General features: G+C 43.3%; 1 protein-coding gene across 3 annotated transcripts in view; it reads right to left on the bottom strand.

Annotated features, from left to right (window-relative positions):
- Positions 1-354: 354 nt before the first annotated feature.
- Positions 355-23288, bottom strand: part of KIAA0232 (KIAA0232 ortholog) — a 63741-nt gene continuing 40807 nt past the window's right edge. The window contains exons 4-9 of one of the 3 annotated variants that reach the window (XM_012665114.1): positions 22967-23048; positions 17594-20876; positions 16155-16226; positions 10912-11020; positions 5599-5696; positions 3197-3620 (exon numbers count right to left, since the gene is read on the bottom strand). In XM_012665114.1, coding sequence (XP_012520568.1) covers positions 3441-3620; positions 5599-5696; positions 10912-11020; positions 16155-16226; positions 17594-20876; positions 22967-23048 — 3824 coding nt within the window. In that variant the 3' untranslated portion in view covers positions 3197-3440. Of the gene's footprint in view, positions 3621-5598; positions 5697-10911; positions 11021-16154; positions 16227-17593; positions 20877-22966; positions 23049-23288 lie in introns of all 3 variants that reach the window. The other 2 variants (XM_012665115.1, XM_012665116.1) reach the window with 2 other exon arrangements.

Below are 23288 nucleotides of genomic sequence, written 5' to 3'. Positions count from 1 at the left end.
TGCTTATTGAGGGTGTTTTGAGAAAGTTAGCCAAAGCTTTAGCAGAAAAACTCCAGGGAGAGCTTCACTAGAGAGTCCTTCTCCACCACAACACTCCTGCTCACTCCTCTCACCACACAGGGAAATTCTGGAAGAGTTTTCACGGAAAATTATTATAGTCCTGATTCGGTTCCTTCTGACTTCATTTTGTTTCCTAATCTTAAAAAATTTGTAAAGGGCACCTGTTTTTCTTCAGTTAAGAATGTAAAAAAGGCTGCATGGATATGGTTAAGTTCCCAAGACCCTTAATTCTTTAGGGATGGACTAAATGGCTGGTAACATTGACAAAGTGTCTTGAACCTGACAGAGCTTATGTTGAGAAATGCAGTTTATATTTTATCTTTTAATTCCATTTTTCCATGAACTTTCTGAAGTCTCTTTGTACATGTTTAAGGATGTCCATAGAAATGTTCAGATACTGAATAAACAAAAATTCTAAATGTTTTATCAATGACGGACATGTAAATTTATACAATAGAATACAGCTATAAAAATAATTATGTAGCTCTATAATCACTGACATGAAAAAGACATCTGAGTAAATACCTCTTTCTGAAGTTACAGAAGAACAGGAATAGTAGTCTCTTTAATGTACATTTCTTTACGTTACATGCCTATCATGCACACTGTACAGATGTCTGAAAGATGGCTGCACAATGTTAGTAGTTACTGTCTCAGGATGATAGAAGTACAGATGATTTTTCCTTTTCTCTTACACTTCTTTAAAAACACTGATTTCTTTTTTACAATTAACATCAATCATGGTAACATATGTGTAAGTTTTATTTTTTCAGAAGCAAAGAAAGAATGAGCTTTGTCTACCATCTAGGGACAAAAATGCTGTTTTCTTTTGCAAGACACACTTAGCAGTAATAGCTCCTATGTGTACTGTGGGGCAGGTGGGGAAGGCCAACCCGTTTCTCAGCAGCTCCCCCCGCCACCTTCTCCTCCAGCAGAGAGCGGCTCAACAGCATTTTCAGTGTCACCTGAAGGAGAGCTTAATGATCTCCACCTGGAACAATGTGACCTGGGCACTTGCTATCGTCCACTGATGCTTATTAAGAAGCTGGGGTTCTTTACATGAAAATCTTTATTATGATAAATAAAAACAACAAACTGTTTTTAAAATTTTTATTTGGTGTTAACTCCACAAGAAAAAAAAAATCAGTTACTCTGGTGTACGTGAAATCAGAACAATACAACCACGGGGAAAAAAATCTCAGCCCAGGAATGGAAACTGATACTTCAGTGCTATGGATATGCAATGCGCTTCATACCACAGTGCGTTTCAGTGTTTGCCAACTTTTTTTTTTTAATGCTTTTTCTTTGTGATCATCCATTCACAAAACTAAAAACCACACTTTCAACTCTGTTGCTGAAAGCTTCTCAGCTTCAGCTACTTAACTATGAAAACAAATAAATACATAATTTGTTAATCCCTTTGCCCATTTATAATCCATCCCCGTTCCCCTGTGGAAGGTGCTGTATCTTCTCACCCATGTCTGAGGAAGTCTGCACCTTTGCCACCTAGAGCCCTTTCCTTACAAACAGCAGCTGTCCAAAATCAACTGTGCTCAAGGTTGTGTCTGAAATCTAATTATTTGGTCTCAGCTACATAAGCAACGATTTCTAGGATAATCGTCACTGTAGTGATTTTAGGAATTTACAACTTCCAATCCTTTTTTGCCTTTGCTGTTAAATTATATTTCAGTGCAGATGCTAATCATTTTTTAGGAAGCTCTAGAAGAAAGAAAAATACGTAAAAACTTATCTGAAGTCTGTAAGTAAATAACAGCAACATAAAACCTTACGCATGCACACACATGCACACACAAACCCCCTTTAAAGTGTTAAAAGATGTGCTGTATAAAAACAAACCCTAGCCTGTGGTGAGATCAAACCCAATGGGCACGTCAGGCTTCTCACAGTGAGGACATACAGGCCCATGAAGACTCCACGGTCTTTGATGGTGTTTTCTGTGTTATCAATTACGAAAAAGGCAACAAAACCCAAATCATAGATTTCACAGCCAGTTTAGCTCCCAGCTAATAAATTATGTATTTATTGTCTGTCAAAATCAGTAGTGAAGCTATCTAGTCCCTATCAGACTTTTCTTTTCTGCTGTTCTTGATGTTCCAGACATGCTAAATTGATTTCACAGATTAGGTGTTTTTTTTTTTTAAACAAGTTGGTAAAAAAAGAAAAACAATTTAAAACAAATACTGCTCCTCCGAGCCTCGACCTGCTGCATGTCATGACAGCTCAAGGAGGTGATCAGCACGCACAGACATGACGTGTCCAGGTGTCCTGACCCCTGGGTTCACTAAGTGACACTGGACAGTCAGCACAGCAATCACACAGGCATGTGGGAAAGGCATTACTCTACCCGCCTCGCCCCACCACACACAGAACCTGCCCAGAACATTCTCTCAAACACAAAATGAGATATAAGCTATGCTACATCACAGCTACAAGAGCAGCTAGCTGCAGCAGCCAAAGATTTCTTTGAGTGATGAGGTGGCCTGTACTGAATGCTATATGTTTACAATTTCAAGTTTTGGGGGCTTCAATTCAATGTAGGTCACCAGAAAATGATAATTTGCAACTATGTTCTTTACCGTGTATTTTAAGACTCACCACAAAGAACCCTGAATGATGTTTTGGTATAAATGCCAGAACAAGTTGTGGGGAGGGGAGCGTACCCCACTCTGCCTCACACACTGCCCCATACCCCAAATCCTTGGCTTCTTCAGTTAGCAAGAAAGTCACAAACCATAGTATCTTCCATGATACTTTAGGGGGAAAAATCCTAAGATAGAAAACACAGTATTTTGTAAGTCTCTAAAAGCACACCTTTGTGGTTCTCACTTGAAATGTACATGAGATTTTACTGAACGAAGACTGCAGATGAGTCACCCATGCTTCTCTCTGGCCTTCGAAAGGCACTGAGCCACTGCAGGGTAAGGATTTATATCCCAGTTCTTAGAGAACAAAGCCTAAATGTTCCAAAGCTAAAGTCTCTGAAAGCAGAAGTGGTTGTTGACACTGCAATGCTAATAAGGTAATAGTGATATAACTGCAGTTAGAAGGAAAATTAACTGCAGTTAAGATGCAAAAAGCAGTGAAACTTCTAAGACAAGCACATGCACACCCATTCTTGATTTGACAACACAATCTAGTCTATTTCAAATAGTCAAGAATTTAACAGCTTGGAAAAAAAAATCTTCAACAGGATAGCTGTCCTCAACTCTAAAATAAGTAAGAAGAGAAAGATAATTACTGATCTGAATCAGTTAATTGAAGAAGAAACCTAAGTTGTTGTGTTAGATTAACAGGCTCACGAAAGAGTAATTTTCCATCACATATCACTTTTAAAAAATAATTTGTACTACTTTGCAAGTTTAGAGATGAGTTCGAGAGAAGAGTTCCTCTTCGCTAGGGTCCACCCATTCACCTCCACCTTCTGAGCCCGTGTCTTCCGAACCGGAGCTCGCGCTGGAACACATCTTTCTGCGGAAGCCATTTGATTTTGCTCCAGAATCTCTCTCTCCTGTACATCTTGCTTCATAAACAGAAGACACCTAAGATTGAAACAATTTTCAACAGATCAAAAAGACACATTATTTTCCAAAAGGGCTGAGATACTCTTTATTTATATAGAGAGATGAAATTGTTTTCCTGTGGAAAGTTACAAAAATGTAAAGAGTTTTACCGTTTCAGAGCAAAACAACCTCTCCTCCCTATCCATGAAGGACCCCAAATCCTAATTCTACATGTTTAATCACTTGGACAAAATGCTGACTATGTTAGGGTAGGATACAAAGACTTCTTTCCTTTTCTCAACAAGTCTTTGAATGCCTGCTACGGACTAGGAACCGTGCTGGGCACGGGGACTCCAGTGGTGGGACAGACGTGGGACGTGGAGCTCACATTCTGTGAGAAGACAGACAAGCAAAACGACAAATTCGACTCCAGACTACAGCACGTACCCTGGGCAACGAGGGGAAGGCAGTTCTGGGCAGAGGTGCAATGCTCTGTTGTGTGGGACTGTCCCCCCACCAGAAGGTTAGCATCTCCAGCCAACAGGACACCAGATGCAAGTGGAAGTCCCTCTGCAGTCACAGCCACTAGCAAAGTTCCCCTTACCCCATCACATGACTGGCAACACCCCACCCCATATCTAAAAGGCGGCATTGTCCGTGATTGAGAACCCAAGGCAGGAGCACAGGAAAGCCACACAGAGTGAGGGAGAGTAGTGGCAGACAGAGACAAAACATACAGGGCCTCAAGGCATGGCAGGGAGTGTGGTTTGTCCCACATGCAAGGGCAAAGGCACTCATAATGGTTAGGAGTGTGGGCCCCAGAGTCTGCTGCTTCTGGGGCCCACTTCACAAGTGCACTTCATATACGGCTCCGTGACTTTAGATACATGGTCCTTAATCTTTACGCGCCTCAGTTTTCTACTCTGCAAAATGGGCATGGCAATGACACCTACCTCACAGGGTCATTGTGAGGACTAAAAAAGATACCACTTGTGAGGCCATTCTGTCTTCTGTGTGGAGAGAAGACTGGAGAAAGAGGACAAGAAGAAGGGGACAGACACTGGAAAGACCACAGTAGCCATTCAGAGGGGACAGCGGTTTGAACAAAGGGGAGAGTGGTAGAGACGAGAGGAGTGGGGGGTGTCTGGGGTGGCTTAGAGGTGGAATAGTCAGGACTGGCAGGCAGGCTGTGTGCAGAAGGTGACAGAGGACTGACTGACGTCCATTCTCCATTCGGGGCTCGACACTGGGGGGAGGTGGGGACCGTGCACTAGGCAGAGCTGGTGAGGAGCCTCAGACTCCTGCCTGTCCTGTGAAATCCGATAGGTCGACAGCAGGACGGCGATGCTGTAGGGTGCTCGGGAGGACAACTCCTACAGGACTTGAACTGACGCTGACAATCAACACTGAGAAGGAAAAGAAGTTTCCCTAGATTCATTCACCTGCCTGCCTAACTGGGAAAGGCCTGAGATGAGACTGAACCAGGCACAGGCCCTGTACTGGCCTTCAGGGTGGTCCCAGGCTTGCTCGGGAGGCAGAAGTGCAGGCATCGAATGCAGCTAAATGCTCTGGCTGGAGCAAGGAGTATCCTACACAGGGTGCAGCAAAGACACGAACAGGACAGAATTCGTTCTGCGGAGTCCAGGACAGGCAGGAAAAAGTACACTGGAAGGGCTCCTTTGTGGTGTGCTTTGAAAGATGAAAAGGGTGCCCACCCAAAGATTTGAGGGGCAGCGACAAGGTCAGCTTTGCATTTAGAAACCCAGCTGGCAGCAATGTGAGGGAAAGACTGGAGGGAGGGCTAGGGACTCTATAGGAAGCCCTGACAGTAAACGGTCAAGGCAGGAGACGAAGCAGACCCAATCCAAGGGCCAGAAAAGAGGAAGGCCACGTCCACAGACCTTGCCGGTTCCTGGGAGGGGCATGGGGCACTCACATGACTCCAGCTTTCTGACTAGAGTGACAAGTGAGGTGGTGGCCATTTTTAAGTTAACAATAAGGAGGACAGTCCACTTACCCTATTAAAATCTAACAGACGTTCTTCATTACTGGGTATTTCTTTAACATCTGGATATTCTTCTATACCATTCTCTCCCTTGGCATTTGTATAACATTCTTAATCATTTTGAATGGAGAAGGGAAAAGAGGGAAAGGGGGAAATTCCATTAAGATACAGTTATGAAACACATTTTTGTTTCATTTTTTGCTGAAAAGTTAGATCAATTAGGTATCCCAACCCTTTGGAGATTTTAAGTAGTCACTGAAAGCCCAGCCAGCCAGATGTGAAAGAGAAAAACTCTGTGCCAATAAAAAAAATTCTTAAATTGCTTAGTGTGTTGTTTTTTTTTTAAAAAAAAAGGCCAGCATAACCATACATTCCTGTTATTCCACCATGCGACATCCATCAGACAAATACATACTCACACCTATAATGTGACAGGCCCTGGGAACACAGGAGAGGCCAGCAAGGCCCGTGCTCTCCAGAGGAATGCTGTATGGAGGGAGACAGACGGTGTACCATGCGTATGTTCATACAGCAATGAACAGGAGTTGCACACAGGAGGAAGTGCAACGGAGAAAACAAAACAGGGCAACATCCTTGTCCGTTCTTCCTCGGCTCAAAAGCATACTACACTATGTGCTTATCACATCTGTGGAACGGGGAAAAGAAATGAGGCTAGCAGGGATCGGGCAAACGGCCCACACAACGGGAAGAAATGTAAGCTGGAATGAGAAGAAGGCAGATGAATCCAACCAGTCCAGTGGTTCTCAGCCCTGGCTGCATCCTCTCATCACCTGGGGAGCTTTAAGAGCAGCCCAGACTCCCACTAGGGACTCTGACTGAACCAGTCTGGGTACACTGTGGGCATTTTCTGAAAAGCTCCCTGGTGATTCTCATTCGCAGCCAGGGCTGAGAACCTTGCCCTTCATCTCGACCAGCCTCGTAGTCCTTGTAACTCCATGCGAGAGGTGCTGGGTGGGAGGCACAGGAAAGAGTGAGAACTTGGGCAGGGCTGGATTTGGACTCTGCTTTGACATCCACGGTGTGTAAGTCCTTCAACACCCTTGAGCATCTATTTCCTTGAAACTAGATGACACCTGCCACCCCTTGCCACAGTTACCATGAGGTAGTTCAATCAGACATATTGTAGACATATGTGTACCCCGTGCGCAGGACCCCAGAGGACAAGGCCAGTGCCCAATGACTGCTGTGCCTTCCACCACTGGGTGGCGAGCCTATGCCAATGGTAAGGCCACCTAGGCCCTGCTGAAACCTCTCCCCACAGCTGTGCTGGCCACATTGAAGATTCCACAAACTTCAGTTCTCTCTGATGGCTTCGAGTATTCCAAGTTACTCTTTTAGGATCATGAGAATAACCTAGGTTGGTTCTAGGACTAGACAGACTTCAGTCAATTCTAAGTTATGCCATTTACTTGGGTTTTTTTTTTTTTTTTTGACTTTCACTCTGTCACCCAGGCCTGAGTGCAGTGGCCTGATAAGAGCTCAATAGCTCACTGCAGCCTTCAATGCCTGGGCTCAAGCGATCCTCCTGCCTCAGCCTCCTGAGTAGCTGGGACTACAGGTGCACGGCCACTATGCTTGGCTAATTTTTTTTATTTTTATAGAGACAGGGTCTCACTATGTTGCTCAGGCTGGTCTCGAACTCCTGGCCTCAAGCAATCCTCCCATCTCAGCCTCCCAAGTGCTGGGATTACAGGCCTATTTACTTGTGACGTAACTTTGGGCAAACCATTTAACCTCTTTGAGCCCCAGTTCCCTCATTTCTGAAACAGGAACATTACCATTTCCCGTCACAGGTTTCTGTGTAAATTCAAAGAGGTGATATGTGTAGAGCCTCAAGTACAGTGTCTGGCATACACAACATCTTCTATGACTACCGCTAACCAAAGACATGGGCCTGGGGCTTGGCCTGCTTTAGGGCAGCTGGGGAGGAAGCTGTGTGCACTCTGACAAGGCGAGGGACCCCTGCTCCACCTGTCTAAGGAGGCATCTTTTTCTTGGCTTTCCCTGCCAAGCAACACTCACTCCGTCTGTTTACCCCTTGTCCTCGGCTAAGATATGCTCACAGGTGCAGGGAGAGCCATCTGCATCCTAGCCCTTCATCTTCTCTTCCTGTTCCAGGAATCCTGTATGCATAGAGGATTTTATCACGCCACAGGGCACTGGGAAAGGCAATGTTGACTGCTGCCGATGTTTTTCACGATGTTTGTGCAAAAGCCACCAGTTTCAGGCTATGACTATGTGCCAGGCACTGTTCCAGGCACTTCACCCTATAAGGAAGGCATTCCTTTTAACCTCCTTTTACCAATACAGACAATGAAGGCACAGAAAGGTTCAATCACCGCCCAAAGTCTACAGCTGGGAACAGAGGCACTGGATTCCAACTCAGTTTTGTTTTTCAAGCCTGAGCCCTTCACTGCTGTCTACACTGCTTCCTTGCAGGGCTCTCACTTTAAGGCTAAAATAATCCAGACACTTAAATTAATTGAGTCTTCAAAGCACTGAAAATCCAAGGGCATGAGCTGTGGAGATTGCTGCTGGGAACAGCAGTACTGCCGCACAGTCTGCAGGGTTCACTGTGGTCTGGCTGCCTGGCTGGCCTTGTCCCCACAACACTCCAGTACCGTCCCCTCTTTGCCAGTCACGCTGGGACACACCGAACGCACTCCTGCCCCTGCACCAGCCACTGCTCTGCCTAGTACCTCTTCCTGCAGGCAGCCCCAGCTGTCACATGGTTTATGCCCTACTCCCTCAAGCCCCTGCTCAGAAGGCACCTGATCAGGAGGACAGGGACATGGTCTGTTTGCCTCAGCATTCCCAGCGCCTAAAACAGTGCTGCCACAAGGTAGCCTGCAATTGCTAGGATGAACACATGACCACACAGCAGGCTGGCAGGTGGCAGAGTGCAAAGAGCTTGGGCTCTCCTGCCAGATGGGTGCCTGGACAAGCTGCCCCACTTTGGAGCCTCTCTCTGTCTCTTCACCTTACTACAGAAGAGGACAATGACACCCCTCCTTGCCAGGGATGCTGAGAGCTCCCAGGTCAGCCCCTGGCTCAGAGCAGCACATGGTTGTTATTAATCATTCGCAACCTGGAAGCATCAGGAGTTCCCAGCCCCTCTGGCTGAGTGGCTAAGTGACTACCTGTTTCCCTGGCTAACCTCCTCCTGAGACTACATGCCGCACCCACATAAGCTAAAAGGAAGATGCTTCATGGTGTCACTGCAAGGCATCGTGCAGGGATTCGACTCTCAGTGTGAGCTACAGGTCATTCAAAAGACTGGTCACCATTATCTGTTCCACCAAGTGCCACCTCACAATAAAAACAAAGTATTACATATGAGCATTTACCAGAACCTACCTAGAGATTGTACAGATCACCAAGAACCTGGAACTAAGAGTTGGAACTGGATTCCTTACTGATAACAGAAAACTGGACTAAGGGTGTCAAGATAGCCCCTGACCCACTAATGTAGCAAAACTATCTGAAAACCATCCCACACCATTATAAGGAATCGGTCCCCACAAGGTGGCATCCCACTCTCCCACCAGGCTCTTCTGAGGGGTCCTCTGCAGCACAGCTCTGCGCATTTCCTACCTGTATTCTGGAAACCGCACCTGTGTCTTCCACTCACCCAATTCGCCAGACTGGGCACAGATGAAGCAAAGTGTGTGTTCCTACTGCCCCGGTGTCTACCTAGGCCCCAGGTACAGACAGCTGCTATACAGGACAAGACTTCCAGGCTATAAGAAACACAACCTGGATTCCAGCCAACACTTAATAGCTAACTGCATGATTCTGGACAAATTACAGCACTAAACTTGAGACTCAGCCTCCTCATCTGAAAACTAGGGGGAACATCTTATAAAGCTCTTGTGGGGCTTATATAAAAGATTGAAGGCACCTTGAAAATAACCAAGGGCTATCCAGATGCTAGCTAATAGCAGAGCAAGAGCAGCAACAGGCCTTTCATAAACGTTAAATAAAGATGCTAGAGTGAAGACTCAGCCCTACGCTCTCATGATCCAGTTGAACCTTTGGGAAGGAAGAAGGCAGGGTTTTGGGAAACCCTCTGTGGCTACAGACCAGAAAAAAGCAAACACTTCCAAAGAAGAGTCAAACTGGCCAATGTGGACCTCTATCCCATCAGCTAGAGCCCATGCTGCAAAGGAAAGCTAGCAGAAGCTTTCTGAACAGCTGCTCTGTGCAAGGCATTGTGGCTAGCAAGACGTCATGAGCTCCAAGGTAACTATCAATTAGCCGGGGAGACGGGATACATATGAATATGTAAATACCAGCAAAAGATTTACATAAGCCCTTTAGGGCTCTGACAGGAGAGAGTGTTAAATAGATGTTGTAGCCAACAGAAGACCAGGAGACCACACTCTGGACAAGCTCAACCAATCCATTCAGGTTGCATCCTTAGTTCCCACTGCTCCCAAAATTCCAGGTCAAGATTTCTTACAGCCTCTGGGTGTGTCTACCTGGAAGGCTCACATATTGTTCACTTAAAAAATACTTCAAACTAAAATCATCTTCCTCACCAAATCAGCTCCTGGTCCCATCTCCCCCACTACCCAGCCTCCTCTAACTACTCCTCACAGACAGTCATTTAGCAAACTCATCCTCTACCGAACCCCTAGATTCTATTCCCCTTTATCTACCTCACTGCCATTGCCTTAGTCTGGGCCTTCATCTTATCATTCTCAAACCATCGCAAAAGCCTAAGAACCCTGGCCAGTGCCCTTCAATTTTTCAAATCCATTTCTACTCTGTTACTAGAACTGTTCTAAACACACATCCGACCTTGTCACTTTCCAATGTGAACTCCTCTGAAGGCTCTCCCTTCCTGTACGTTAAACTGTCTAACACAGCCAAGCTCCCAAACCTCCTGACATGCTTTGTCCCTGTCTGCCTCTCCGGCCTCAGCGACAACCCAGCGGAGCACAATGGGTCCTGTTCCTTCAACTTGCCACAGACCCTCCTGTGTGCCCAGGCTCTTCTTTCCACAGGGACCGCCTGGTCATTCCTCCCACACGACTCAAGGGCGGCTTGTACATGTCTCGTCACAGCTCAGTAATGCTTTCACGTATTTCCATGCCTTTCGTTTCCATCAGGCCGTGGCTGAGTTTCAGAGCAGTGTCCAGTTTTCATTCATTTCTGTGTCCCCAGTGTGTGATAAAGTGCTAGTCACACAGAAACCTCTTGGTAAATGTTCTTTGGACTGACGTTCATAGCAGAATAATTTATTGCTCTTAATGAATGAGGTATCAGAATGAGTAAATGAACTAATATGGGTCTTCTTACCTTCACACTCTGATGCAGGAAAAAGAGGAGAGTACAAGGCTTTTTCCCACCAGGTCTGCTTTTCTTGACTTCTATTCATTTCTTGTACATCAGTGTTCAATATAGGAAACTGTTTAGATTAAACCAAATATAGAAAAAGTTTACAAACTTTCAGGATAGAGGAAAATATTCAAGCATTATTAACTATGAAACGTAACCCAGGATTTTTAAATTGGTGAGTTTTTATAGTGTTCTGGGCAAGGTGAATTTAAAAAAAAACCCCATGTGTTCATAGCAAATAAATAAAATTTTTCTTAGAAGTGGAACGAACATCTTCACGAAAAAATCCCCCAAAACTCTTACAATGCAAAAAGATAATGTAATAGGAAATACTCCCAAGTAAGGTAAATTTCTTGATTTCAGAAGTGCACAGACATAAGGGGGCAGCAGGGAGTAGAAGAAGAAATGGAATAGAAGGAAATTCTTATAGGCAGAGTTACCAACCTACATGTCTTTATAACAAAATTATCTGCTTAGGTGAGAAGTAGAAAGCTAAGACTGAAACCAAATTAAAAATTCAAAGTCAAAAAAGGAAACAGTCATCCAAATGAGATGGGTGAATGACTCCTGACAGCAAGGAGACTAACACCCTACACTCTTGTGGCCATGGCATAGTGGAAGGTGCCCTGGCCCATAAGGACTGAGTTTGAATCCAGGCTCCACCCTTGACTAGTGGAACTCTAGAAGTCCTACCTGGACCTGGGCAGGGAGGACTGGATACAATGTAGCCAATGGTGGACAGACTGCAGCTGTCAGTGATCAAGGAGAGTCCTTATGAGGGGCCATAAGACTGGCGGCCAGCTTCAGTCTCCACGTGCATCCTGGTATGCTGGCGGTCAGGGAACCCCCTACCATGCACTTCCTTCACCACGCTCTGCACCTCCGCACCTCCCATGGCCCCTGACACTTTGTTCTCAATACACATTTATAAACACTGAGTACACCTTATATTTACTGTTTTAAAAGACATTTCATTATATGTTCAAATTTAAAATCTGAGCTGTTTTAAAAATGAATGATCATTAATTCTCTAACAGGATTTTCTTATGCTTCTAAAAATTGTCTTACGGGTCTAAAACTGATCAATTCAGTAAATGGGTTTTTTATTATGTGACTAAATGGGAATTACTTTAAATTTTCATTTTCACTTAACATAACTTTTCAGAAATTACTCCTAAATCAGAAACTGAAGGAGAATTGTATTGTCTACCCAGAGTGGTGAGTTAACTTTCACTATTTGCTCCTGCAGCTTATCCTAACAATAAAAATTAGTGCTGCTGTTGAACAGACGCCAAGGCCAACAGAACAGACAAGGCTAGGCTTCATGCAAAGGAGGCTGGTAACGTGCAAGGTGTGCAGTTAATGCAAGGTAATTAATAGCACCTGGTATGTAATTCACAGCACTATAAGGCCTCTTTGGAAAGGGCTTACCTATTCTGTGAGATTACTTAGTGCTATTCAAGGGCAACGAGGAAGGCTTCCCTGGCCAGAACTTTCTCCATCACACCTAAGCCACTACTGAAAGATGGATTTGGAGGTAACAGGTTCCTACTTGAGAAAGAAAATGCTCTGGGCAGGTTGCGGAATGATCGGTCCAGTTATATTGCTTCCTTTTCATCCTTCCTTGAGACCGCGGGGGCAGGGGCAAAAGCAAGGGCAAGAAAGGGAGTGCGAGTTCACAGTGGGGAATGGGTTGAGGTCAGGGAAGGCAGGCTGGAGGGCCAGGTACTCAAGGGGCCAGGGCAGCACGAGCAAGAGGAGCTTAGATACCAGCAGGGCAAGACTGTGAGCTCCCTACGGGCAGGGACCACGCTGTCTTTATCTTTGCATCTCCAGGTACAGGGCCTGCACAAAGCAAATACTCAGGTCTGCTGGCCTGAGGAAAAGTTTCTACTGGGCCAAGCCTCTGATTATCTAGTACATCATCTCCTCCTCTCTCCTGCAAAAACCACTGTGAAGAGCATGCCGGTTTCTGCCATAATTTTAGAAGTCTTTTTTCTGCATCCTCCATTTTAGTTTCGATTCCTGTGGCAGGGACTTATTTGTCCTGTTTCATGCTATAGTGAATGCATCATTTTATGACATCTCTCCACTCAGTGGTTTCCAACACTTAGGTTGCACAGCAAAGATGACCACGTTTTCTCACCTAATGTCCGTTTAATGTATTAATTCAACTTCTGGTTTACTTGTGAATGGAAAGAATGAAGACAGAATTGAAGAAACTAAAGCAGAACAGGGCTGGGCCAGGCCACCATGGATGAGCATGCACACCTGCCCACCTCCACGCTGCTCCTGCTCTCCTGCTGAGTGTCTTCTGACTCCCTCTCACCTCCAAGTACTCCCTCAAACTCCCCCTTGGCAAGGAAGCCTGCCCTGACACCATCTGTAACACGACAAACTCCTGCGAGCACTCCCGACCCCTGCATCCCTCATCCAGCTCTCCCCTCTTTTCATTAGCATGTATATTCTTACACTCCACAGAACTGGTTTACTGTCCGCTCCCCGAGCCTGGATTCAACTCCGCAAAGAAAGGGATCTTTATTACCTATTCCCAGCACCTAGAACAGCACCTGACCTAACAGGCACTTAATAAATATTTGCTGAATGAAACAGTGAAAAAAACAGAAGACAGAAACTTAATCCAAAAGCCTGACCAGAAATGTTTTTAGCAACAGACGTAATACTCAGAAATTCTTTAGAAGATGGAAGTTAGGTGAAGGAAACAAAGGCTTCACAGCTTTAAATTCTCACTAACTACTTCTAGTTCTGATGAAGAGAAAGGTGTGGCTTTAGTTTGACGCTAGGAATATGCCCCATGGCCATAGTTAGTTTTTAGTCAACTGGGTCACAGAAAGGAAAAGAATGCCTCCAACAGGCCCCGTTCTTTGGAAAAAGGAATGAAATGTAAATGAAGAGATACAGAGTGCAACAAACAAGAGACACTGACTCTCCTGTTTTTACTTTTCCTTTCCTTACAGGAAGTGGATAGTGGGAGGTGCTTTGGCTCTATCTGTTACACTGGGACCCGTGCAGGTATCTCAACCCCTGAGCTTATGTGTCCTTAGCAGTCAGGTAGGGAAACAGATCTAGCACATGAGGCCTCTGTGGGCACCAGGCACAGGCAGGCTGGGTGCTACACCACCAGGATGATCCCCGTTCCCTCTCCACTCATCAGAGCCATCCTGCCTTCCAGACCTCCTGACCTCCACAGCACATCTGCTGGGGCTGCACTGGCCTGTAAATGCCTGAAGACAAGGAGCAAGTCTTCTGGTTCTTTCCTGGGTCTCAAAGTGCTTGGCACAAAGTCGGCAATAAGGAAATGACAGGGAGAACATTTTTGCCACGAGCTTATGCACATTCTGCTTCATCTGTGCCATTAGTCACCCTCCACTCTATGCCTCAGAGGCCACAGGCTGTCCACAGCTGCCCTGCACACCTAGCAGGTGCAAGCTCCAGGCTGGCTTGTGCTGTGCCTTCTGCCAAGATCACCTGCCTCCTTCCTTGCACCCCAGATGTTCAGCTAGGTTCAAAAGCCTTTCTCCACACTCCCAGATTGGAGGGTTCTCCTGCAGATTCCCACAGCACACCATGCTCACATCCACCTCTCATGTGCCACACCGCCTAGAACTGTGCTGGCCCAAATACCTTGGAAGACAAAGAACTGGCTAGGTAACTACAGTATATCCATACAATGGAATAGTATGTACAAAATAAAAAACAAGGGTGACTATAATAAACTGCCATTTCAATAAAAAGAAAAAATAGGAGGAAAGACAGGTGGACATGTATTTGCTTATACATGCAGAAAACATCCTTGGAGAACACAGCAGGACACACACTAGTGGTTACTAATGGGGAGGGAACTTTTCACTGTGTACACACCCTCTCGTAACTTCTGGGTTTGAATCGTATGCATGAATTACCTAGATCTTTTGTTTTGGTTTGGTTTTTTTTTTTTTGGAGACAGAGTCTTGCTCTGCCATCCCAGCTAGAGTGTGGTGGTGTCATCATAGTTCACTGCAACCTCAAATTCCTGGGTTCAGGCAATCCTCCTGCCTCAGCTTCCCAAGTAGCTGGGACTACAGGAGCCACCACATCCAGCTTATTTTTCTATTTTTAGTAGAGATGGGGTCTCGCTCTTGCTCAGGCTGGTCTCGAACTCCTGGCCTTAAGCAATCCACTCACCTCAGCCTCCCAGAGTGCTACGATTACAGGCGTGAGCCACCGTATCTGGCCTGAATTACATACTTCAATTTAAAAAACTTAAACTGTTTACAAATTAATCTTAACTAGACTGAATTCTTCATGGGCAAGGACAAAATCTTATTCGCTCAGGGCTGCAGTCCCCAACCCTGGTATCGGGTCCGTGGCCTGTTAGGATATGGGCCACGTATCACTGTGTGAGGTCTGCACCACGTCCCCCACGCATCCTCCCAACCCTCACCCCAGTCTGTGGAAAAATTGTCTTCCATGAAACCGGTCTCTGGTGCCAAGAAACGTTGGGGACTGCTGACCCAGGGAACCTACCTTAACGACAGGCATGTTAACAGGTAATCGATAAATGTTTGCTGAATTGAACTACACCAAACTTTTGAAAAGAATCATTCTTCCCATGCTCCTAGACACCAATTCTATTGGAATTCCTACATTTTCATCCTCTCACTCTGAAAGACATGGGTTCCCAGTGGCCTTTAAATGGGGCTCCCAGACTGAATTACGCAAAGACCAGTTTCACTCAGGAAAAGGGAGGAAAACGCCCTCTCAGGAGTCCTAAGACTAACCAGGCATGGCCAGGCACCGTGGCTCACGCCTGGAATCCTGGAATCCTAGCACTTTGGAAGGACTACTTGAGGCCAGGAGTTCAAGACCAGCCTGGGCAACACAGTGAGACCTCATCTCTAAAAAAGACTGACCAGGAAATGTGACAGAAGGGAAACACACAAGTTCTAGCCCAGCCTGGCCCCCAGCTGTCCCTGCAGGACTGTCTCTCCAACTCTCTGTACCCCAGATCATTATCAATGAAGTAAGCACTAACCCAGCTCTAAACTGCAATGACACGGTCACTAGCAAGAGATCAACGTTGACCGTGCTAATGACACCCAGACTATTGGACAACCCCAAAATGTCCTGTGGGAATTTTTTTAGTAGCTCAGACCTTTCAAGAAAACCCAGAATTCTGATAACACATAAATACATCAACATACTAGAAAGCGAAGGAATATGGTAGTGGTATGATGTAGAATCTTGCTTCTTTCCTCTTTTTCTTTCTTCCCAATCTGGAACCAGGTGAAATACAAAGTACATAAAGGAATATTTAAGGATGAAAAAGGGGCAATAAACAAACAGATAAAGGCTAACAACATTATTGGTTTTTTTCTTAGCAGTTCAGATTTCAGTGTTTTCAATTAAATTCTCCTTCTGAGGATCTCTAAGGATGATTACAGCAGTGACTCTCAAATCACCTGGGGGCTTCCTACAATCACAGGTAAGCAGCCCCACACCTGGGCACTCTGATTCTTACTCTGATGAGTAAGGCATGGTCCATAGCCATAAGGAGCTTATAGTCTAGTATATAAGTAACTCATGAAAAATGGAAAATGCAATAAAAAAGCATAAAAGAGGCGTGAAAATTAAAAGAAGGGAGAAATTAATTCTGATGCAGAGTGGGAAGTAGAGCAGGGGAGAGAAGAGGACTCAGGCAAAGTGTCAGTGGAGGAGGTAGCATCTGAAGCAAGCCTCGTGGTGTGGGTAGAACACAGACGTGCAAAGGGGGGGTGGGGTGTGCAGGACAGATGGGAGGAAGGGCAACACTCATCTGCTCTCCAGCCACAGGTGGCATGATTTCTAAACACCTCCAACTCTCTCTTTAATGAGCTATTTCTGGAGAAAGGCCAGGCACTGCTATACCAAGTTAACAGTTGAAAAATGGGCAGATCACTATGCTTTTTGTGTGAAACAGGTTATTAAGTGTTATTTCCTGTACAATCAATTCAGCCTCAAACTATTTCTTAGGAATATAGTCAAGGGGTACAATAACTCTCATTAATAAAACTATAAACTTCATTTGATAGACTTCACATACAATTCGTACAGCTTATGAATATGTACCCTGTAAAAAAAGTACATCTACATAGGTTCTGCAAAAGCTATTCTGTTCCATTAACTGTGGGTTAATTTCTACATATACCATAACGTATTTTGGAGAATCCACCCCAATATAGATGTAATATATTTTACATGCCAACCACAAGTTTTAATAGACTGATCAATGTCTAAAAGGCAGTTAGAGGCTTACTACTGAAAAACTCTTCACTAGCAGCCATTTCCTGATTCATCAATGCTTACACATTAGGTGTTTGCATTAAGCATAGTACATGTATATTAAGACAGCACAAAGAATCTTATATCCTGTGATTTTTTAAAAATGCCTTTTCTTTGCAGAAAAAGTCTTGTGTCTAGGTCAAATTTATAAATATCAAATTCATTTTAAGTCCTTAAATGTAAAAATCTTAATAAGTTTTCAAACATTTAAGCTAATTTCCTAATAATTTAACCCTGTCTTTCTTTCATTGCCTAATATGGCTGTTCTTGAATTAAAGTCTGATCAAATCCTTTCGTCAAATACCAACACGCAGACACATACCTCTTCCAGCTGTCCTGAAGAAACTGGATCATCTTCATAAGCAGGGAACTGACAACCTGCTTTGCAACTGCAAAAATTATTAATTTCTTCCTCACATTGTGCCATTATTTTACAATTTGCTTCTGAGCTTTCTAAATCTATTTCCAGAGATTCATTCATGCTACATTCCAAACACTGATTTTGCTTTCCTACTGGCAGAATCCCAGTTGATTCCTCCTGGGAATCCAGTGATGTCTGAGCACTCTTTTCCATTCCAGATTTTTTTAACCTGGGAAGGAACTTTCCAGACTCAAGCTCTGATTTTCCATAGTAATGGCCTTCTTTCTCTGCATCTTCTTCTAGAGGTTTGAGATCTGCCTGTGGGTCTTCAAATACATCAACTTGAGAAGGAATGGGAATATTTGCTTCATCTTTCTCAGATTCAAATTCCGACTCGCTTCCTCCTCCTGGGGACAGTTCAGATGCAGAAATTGGGCGAAAGTGAGTCCTAGGAGAGATGCGAATAGCCCTATATTGTGTTCTGTCAACACCACATATCCTGGGGTGAAAAACTTCACTGTCTGAATCAGAGCAGAGGATTGATTTCGGTTTAAAACTGGGGCTGAAAGATGTAATCCCTTCAGGTTCAAATGAACATTCTACGTGAAGAACTTGTGAAAATGGATTGCTTAAGTCAAAAGAAGAGAAAGAATATTCCAGTCCAGGATCTTCAACTTGAAAGTTACCACAAGCTCCTAGTAAGTCTTCATGGAAGATAAAAGAAAATCCCTTATTTAATCCATTTTCCCCACTCTTCGGCTGATCATTCTGTTCAAATGACACGAAGGGTTTCCATAACTGCCTGTGACCAGGAGCAAAACTGTTTCCTGGGGTCATAAAGACATCTGTACCAGCTATTGTCACTACATCAGAAGCTGCACACTGTAACAAACTTCCTTTTGTGTGACTAGGCGGTACGACTGCCCATTCCCCATCGCTATTAAAGGTTTTGAGTTCGCCATAAACTCCTCCAAGAATGAATGCATTCTCTTTATCCTGGGCTACATCCCAAGGTCTAGAGGGTGTAGTATAATCACCACCGTCCGCCTTTGATAGCTCACTAGAAACAAATGCTCTTTTCTCCAGGGTCTCCTTCTGCCCCTCCCACAGATGATACTCTGATCTCTGCACAGCCTTATTAGGCTCCTGAAGGGTTTCCATGTCAGCTTCAGCATCCAAACAGCAGCAGGAGTTATTTACGTCTGTCGAAAACAACTCATCGATTCCTTCTATTTCTACTGTAGCCACAGAATTTCTATCTGCCATCTTTGTCCAAATGTCTTTAATAACCCCTGAGCTGTAGCCATCTCCATGTGAACTGTTTTCACTACATGCTTGTGTAGTTTCAAAGGTTTTGTTTTCTGTTTTTTGTTCTAGCTGAATACCACAGACAGATTCTAGTTTAGATTTTTTTTTGAAAACTAATGTAGGAATTTCACCTAAAGTTCTACTGTTTTGCTGGCAAGTTTCATCTTGCAAAAAATCTAGAAGTTCTTCATCTACATAATTTGACGAGACTCCAGGAACTACATAATTAATATCTTCTGCACTAAACTGTGTGGATTCCTCAAACTGAATATTTAATGTCTCATTATCTGAACGTGTTTCTTCTGAATGGGACCATGGACTACAAGTTCTTGTTGAAAGATTAGAACAGTGTTCATTTTCTTCAAAGGCACTATTTTTGGTCCATATTAGCAATCTAGACTGTGTTTTCCCAAGCATATTAGCACTAGAATCTGTATTTTCATTTCCTAAGTTGAGTGTTTCAAAAGAAAATGGTAAAACAGAATTACCGCATTGCACTTCAAACACTGAAAAACAAGAATTTATACCAGATCCTTCATTAATATCTGAAAAGAGCTCTTGATTGCCAGCAAGCAAGTGTGAATTGAGCATTGTGCTGTCTAAGATTGGAGAGAGTCTAATTGGAGAATCTCCTCCGAAACTTTCTCCATCAGCATCACCAGAGCTGGATGAACAGCACTCCCAAAACTGAGCCAGATTGCCAAGGTCTTGCAGGAAGAAGCCCTCAGCACCCACGGAGCTGGTAGAATCTGTCCATATTGCACGTTCCCCTTGCAACTCCATACCATCTAACACTATGCAACATTCTGCCTCAAAATCTGTTTTCTCTTTGCTTTTTTGTCGAATCATATTCAAAATCCGACTTTCTCCTTGCATTGTTTCTGAGGCACCAGGATCCAACATGGATTGATCTATATCTACTTCATAGAAGTGTGTTAATTCTGATAGATGAATGTCATCCAGGTATTTATTGTCCTCTGGTAGAGAACATAGTGAGGTCCCAGTGAGGTCAATATCCTCATTTATAACTGCAGGCATTTCTACAAAATGACCATCAATGAAAGTACCTGCTGCGAGGTATGTTTTATGCATATTACTGTTGCTGATACAAAGACCATGCACTGATTCAGACAATTCTTCCACTGCCTCTGATGTCACATCACTTGTATCTTGTCTGTTTCGGTATGTGGTCTCTAGTTTACTTTTTCTGCTCAAAGGAACGAAATACTCAGCAATTGGTTCGGTGTACCACAATGGCTCCTCTTTGTACTCTCTGTCATTTCTGCTCTCCACGTACAGGTCTTTTCCTTCAGTGCTCCCAGGTTCTTTTCTCCCTATTTCTTTCAATGGTCTCTTACCCCGCTTGCACAGCTGTTTCACAGAACCACTGCTGCTACTGCTACTACTCCCGGTATGAATGTTTCTTTCGGCCTTTTCGCCATGCTTTAATGATAGCCTGCTTTGCCCACTCCGCCCTTTTTTGTTTCGAATTTCTCGTGCCTTGTGTCTTACTTTAACATACTTCATGGATGCTTTTAATTCTCCCTGATTACCACTTGAACTTGAGCCTGCTTCACTAGAGCCGGAAGACCACGAGCGAGGGCGAATCTTTCCTTCAGGTTTATGTCGGATTTGCTTTTTGTACAAAGCAGGTTTTTCTTCAATTGTGCCATTATTAAATTTGTTCTCCTTTTCATTTTTACTTTTGCTCTGGGTTTTCTCATGTACAGTGGTGGGTACTTCACTGCTTCTTTCCTTGATGACTTCACTTTCACTGATGCAGTCCTTGGGAGAGGATGTATCTGTGCTAGCTGGTGGGGCTGTGGATGATGAAGAAGAGCTAGAGTAAGAACAGACTTTGGACTTGTTCCACACAGTCATGATTTCTTGCAGGCAAACAGGTTTTTCAGAAAGTGGTGGGAATGCTTCATAGTACCTGAAAAATGGAGTAAAGAGTTCAAAAATGAGCACACAGATGTATCAAATATAGTAAAACATTGCCAACCAGAGAAATGGAATATTTCATTTTAAGAGTCAATATTCATATCATCCATGAGTCATTAACTTTGTAATAATTTATAATACAGTAAAATATGCTTTACTTAAAATTAGTCCCAGGCATCAAGCACCTTTTTGCTCAGCACTGTGATTAGCACTATAAGAATATTGAGAAAATATGTAAGATGACAGTTTTGTCTTCAAAGCTTGAATTTTAATTAAGTAAAAAATAACAAATACAATGAAAGAATGTAGTCTTTTCAGTAGAAAATGTCTGAATTTGAATCTTAGTTGCTAGCACTTATGACTTTAAGCTCAAAATTTAGTGTTTTGGTCTATTTCCTCAACTGCATGAGGGTAATTATATGACTTACCTCACAAAGTTGTTGTAAGCATTGGAAATATATGCAGTTGAAAAGCTGAAAAGCGAATTAGTCAAGAGTATGAGCTCTAAAGCCACATTCCTTGAGGTCAAATCCTGGCTCTTACACTTATTAGCTGTGTGACCTTAGGCATATTACTTCACTTCTCTGTGGCTGAGTTTCCTTACCTACAAAATAGGGGTATAATAGTGTCTGCCTCACAGAGTTGTTAGGAGTAAAGGAATATACAAAATGAGCCAGAATAGCACCCTCGTGAGTGAATTCCAGCATACTGCCTGGCATTTAAGTAGGCCCTCAAAATAACAAGGATTACCACATTCAAGTGTTCAGAAAGAGGATGTTGGTGAGGCCTAGAGCAATGAGACAGTGGCCCACAGCTGGGCCTGAAAGTTCCAGAGGTGTCGTGGCCCACAGCTGGGCCTGAAAGTTCCACAGGTGTCGTGGTTTAGTGAGTACTACTTGTGAGGTCTGGGAACTCGTGTAAGGACATGTTATGCTCACGGAACGGAAGACTGATTAGACCAGTGACTCCCAGAAATGCAGGGTGGGAAAAACCAGGAGGCTGGTTTCAGTGGGCTTCAAAATGAGGAAGTGTTTTTGACGTGGTAGGAAACTGGCAGCTGTTGACAATTTCAGAGTAGAACAGACGCCAAAGGAAGAATTTAAAGTTGTGTTGGCTACTGAAGGGACTGTTGTTCTAAAACCAACACCCAAGGTCACACATGAAGTGGTAAAAGGCCATGTTTTCAAAGAGCCTGAGCTTAACTCTCCTCCTTAGTCTATACTGACGCTGTCCAACAGAAATAATCATGAGCTTCATGCGTAATTTTAAATGTTCTAGCTGTCATATTAAAAGCATAAGAAACACGTGAAATTAATTCTAATAACATTTTATTTACCCAAATAAATTCATATTATTATTTCAAGATGTAATCAATATTTAAAAATGTTTAAATCAGTATTTTATACTTTTTATATTAAGTCTTTGAAATCTATGAGAATTTTATACTCACAGCACATCTCAATTCGAACCAGTCACATATCAAGTGCTCAATAGCCACAATTGGCTTGTGGATACTGTGTTGGACAGCACAGGTCTATACAAATCAACTAAGCGCTATTTTTTCCTCTTAGGTTTTAGAGGTTCAGAAGATTAAAATAAAATATATAATATGGAAGTCTGCTTATAATGCTGATTATTTTAATACTAATCATTTACAAAGAAAGAACTAAAAGTATCTTTAGGAAACAGATTTGGCAAGGCTGAAGATTTGCCCATATTCCCTTTGCAATAAAGCAGTGGGAACTCAATGTTCTTATTTGTAAACAAGGGTGATCATCATTTCTTATTGCTGTCTCAAAGGACTGTTGTAAATTTCAAAGGTAACAGTACATGAAGGGACTTAATAAACAATAATTTGTTTCATTCATTCATTTCAAAAATACTGAATATGCACGATAAGCACAGAACCACCTTATTTGCCTATGAATTCTAAGTGTCAAGCACACGATAAGTGCTCAATGTTTCCTAAATATGAAATATGGAACTAAACAGAAGATGACAAACAACAATGGAAACCATGTAGCAGTTATCAGTCTAATTTTAACACAAGCACACTTTATTACTGAATACAATGTTACATACATTTCCACTTGATCCTTTGCTGTAGGGGATAATTCTGCCTCTGGAGAGGGAGACCCCTCTAACTTTTTGTGAATCTTCTCTTCTGTTATGAAACAAAAATTCAGAAATATTTGTCTTATATCTAGATAATAAATATCCACATTTTTAAAAGTTTCTCAATTAATTTTAATCAGAAATGACAGAGACTGTTGTGGCTTAAAAAGAGAACTCTATACAGTATGTCTTTTTAATAAAAAATTATTTCTTCAGTATGCTAGAGGGAATTCTTCGGCTAAACCACATTAGCATTAGGCTGAGAGGTGAGAGTTTTTCATCTCGTCAC

The sequence above is a fragment of the Propithecus coquereli genome, unplaced genomic scaffold, assembly GCF_000956105.1.
Source record: "Propithecus coquereli isolate 6110/MARCELLA unplaced genomic scaffold, Pcoq_1.0 Scaffold962, whole genome shotgun sequence".
Taxonomy (NCBI): Eukaryota; Metazoa; Chordata; class Mammalia; order Primates; family Indriidae; genus Propithecus; species Propithecus coquereli.
Note: the sequence above shows the minus strand (reverse complement) of the source record. Positions and strands in the feature narration are given on the sequence as shown.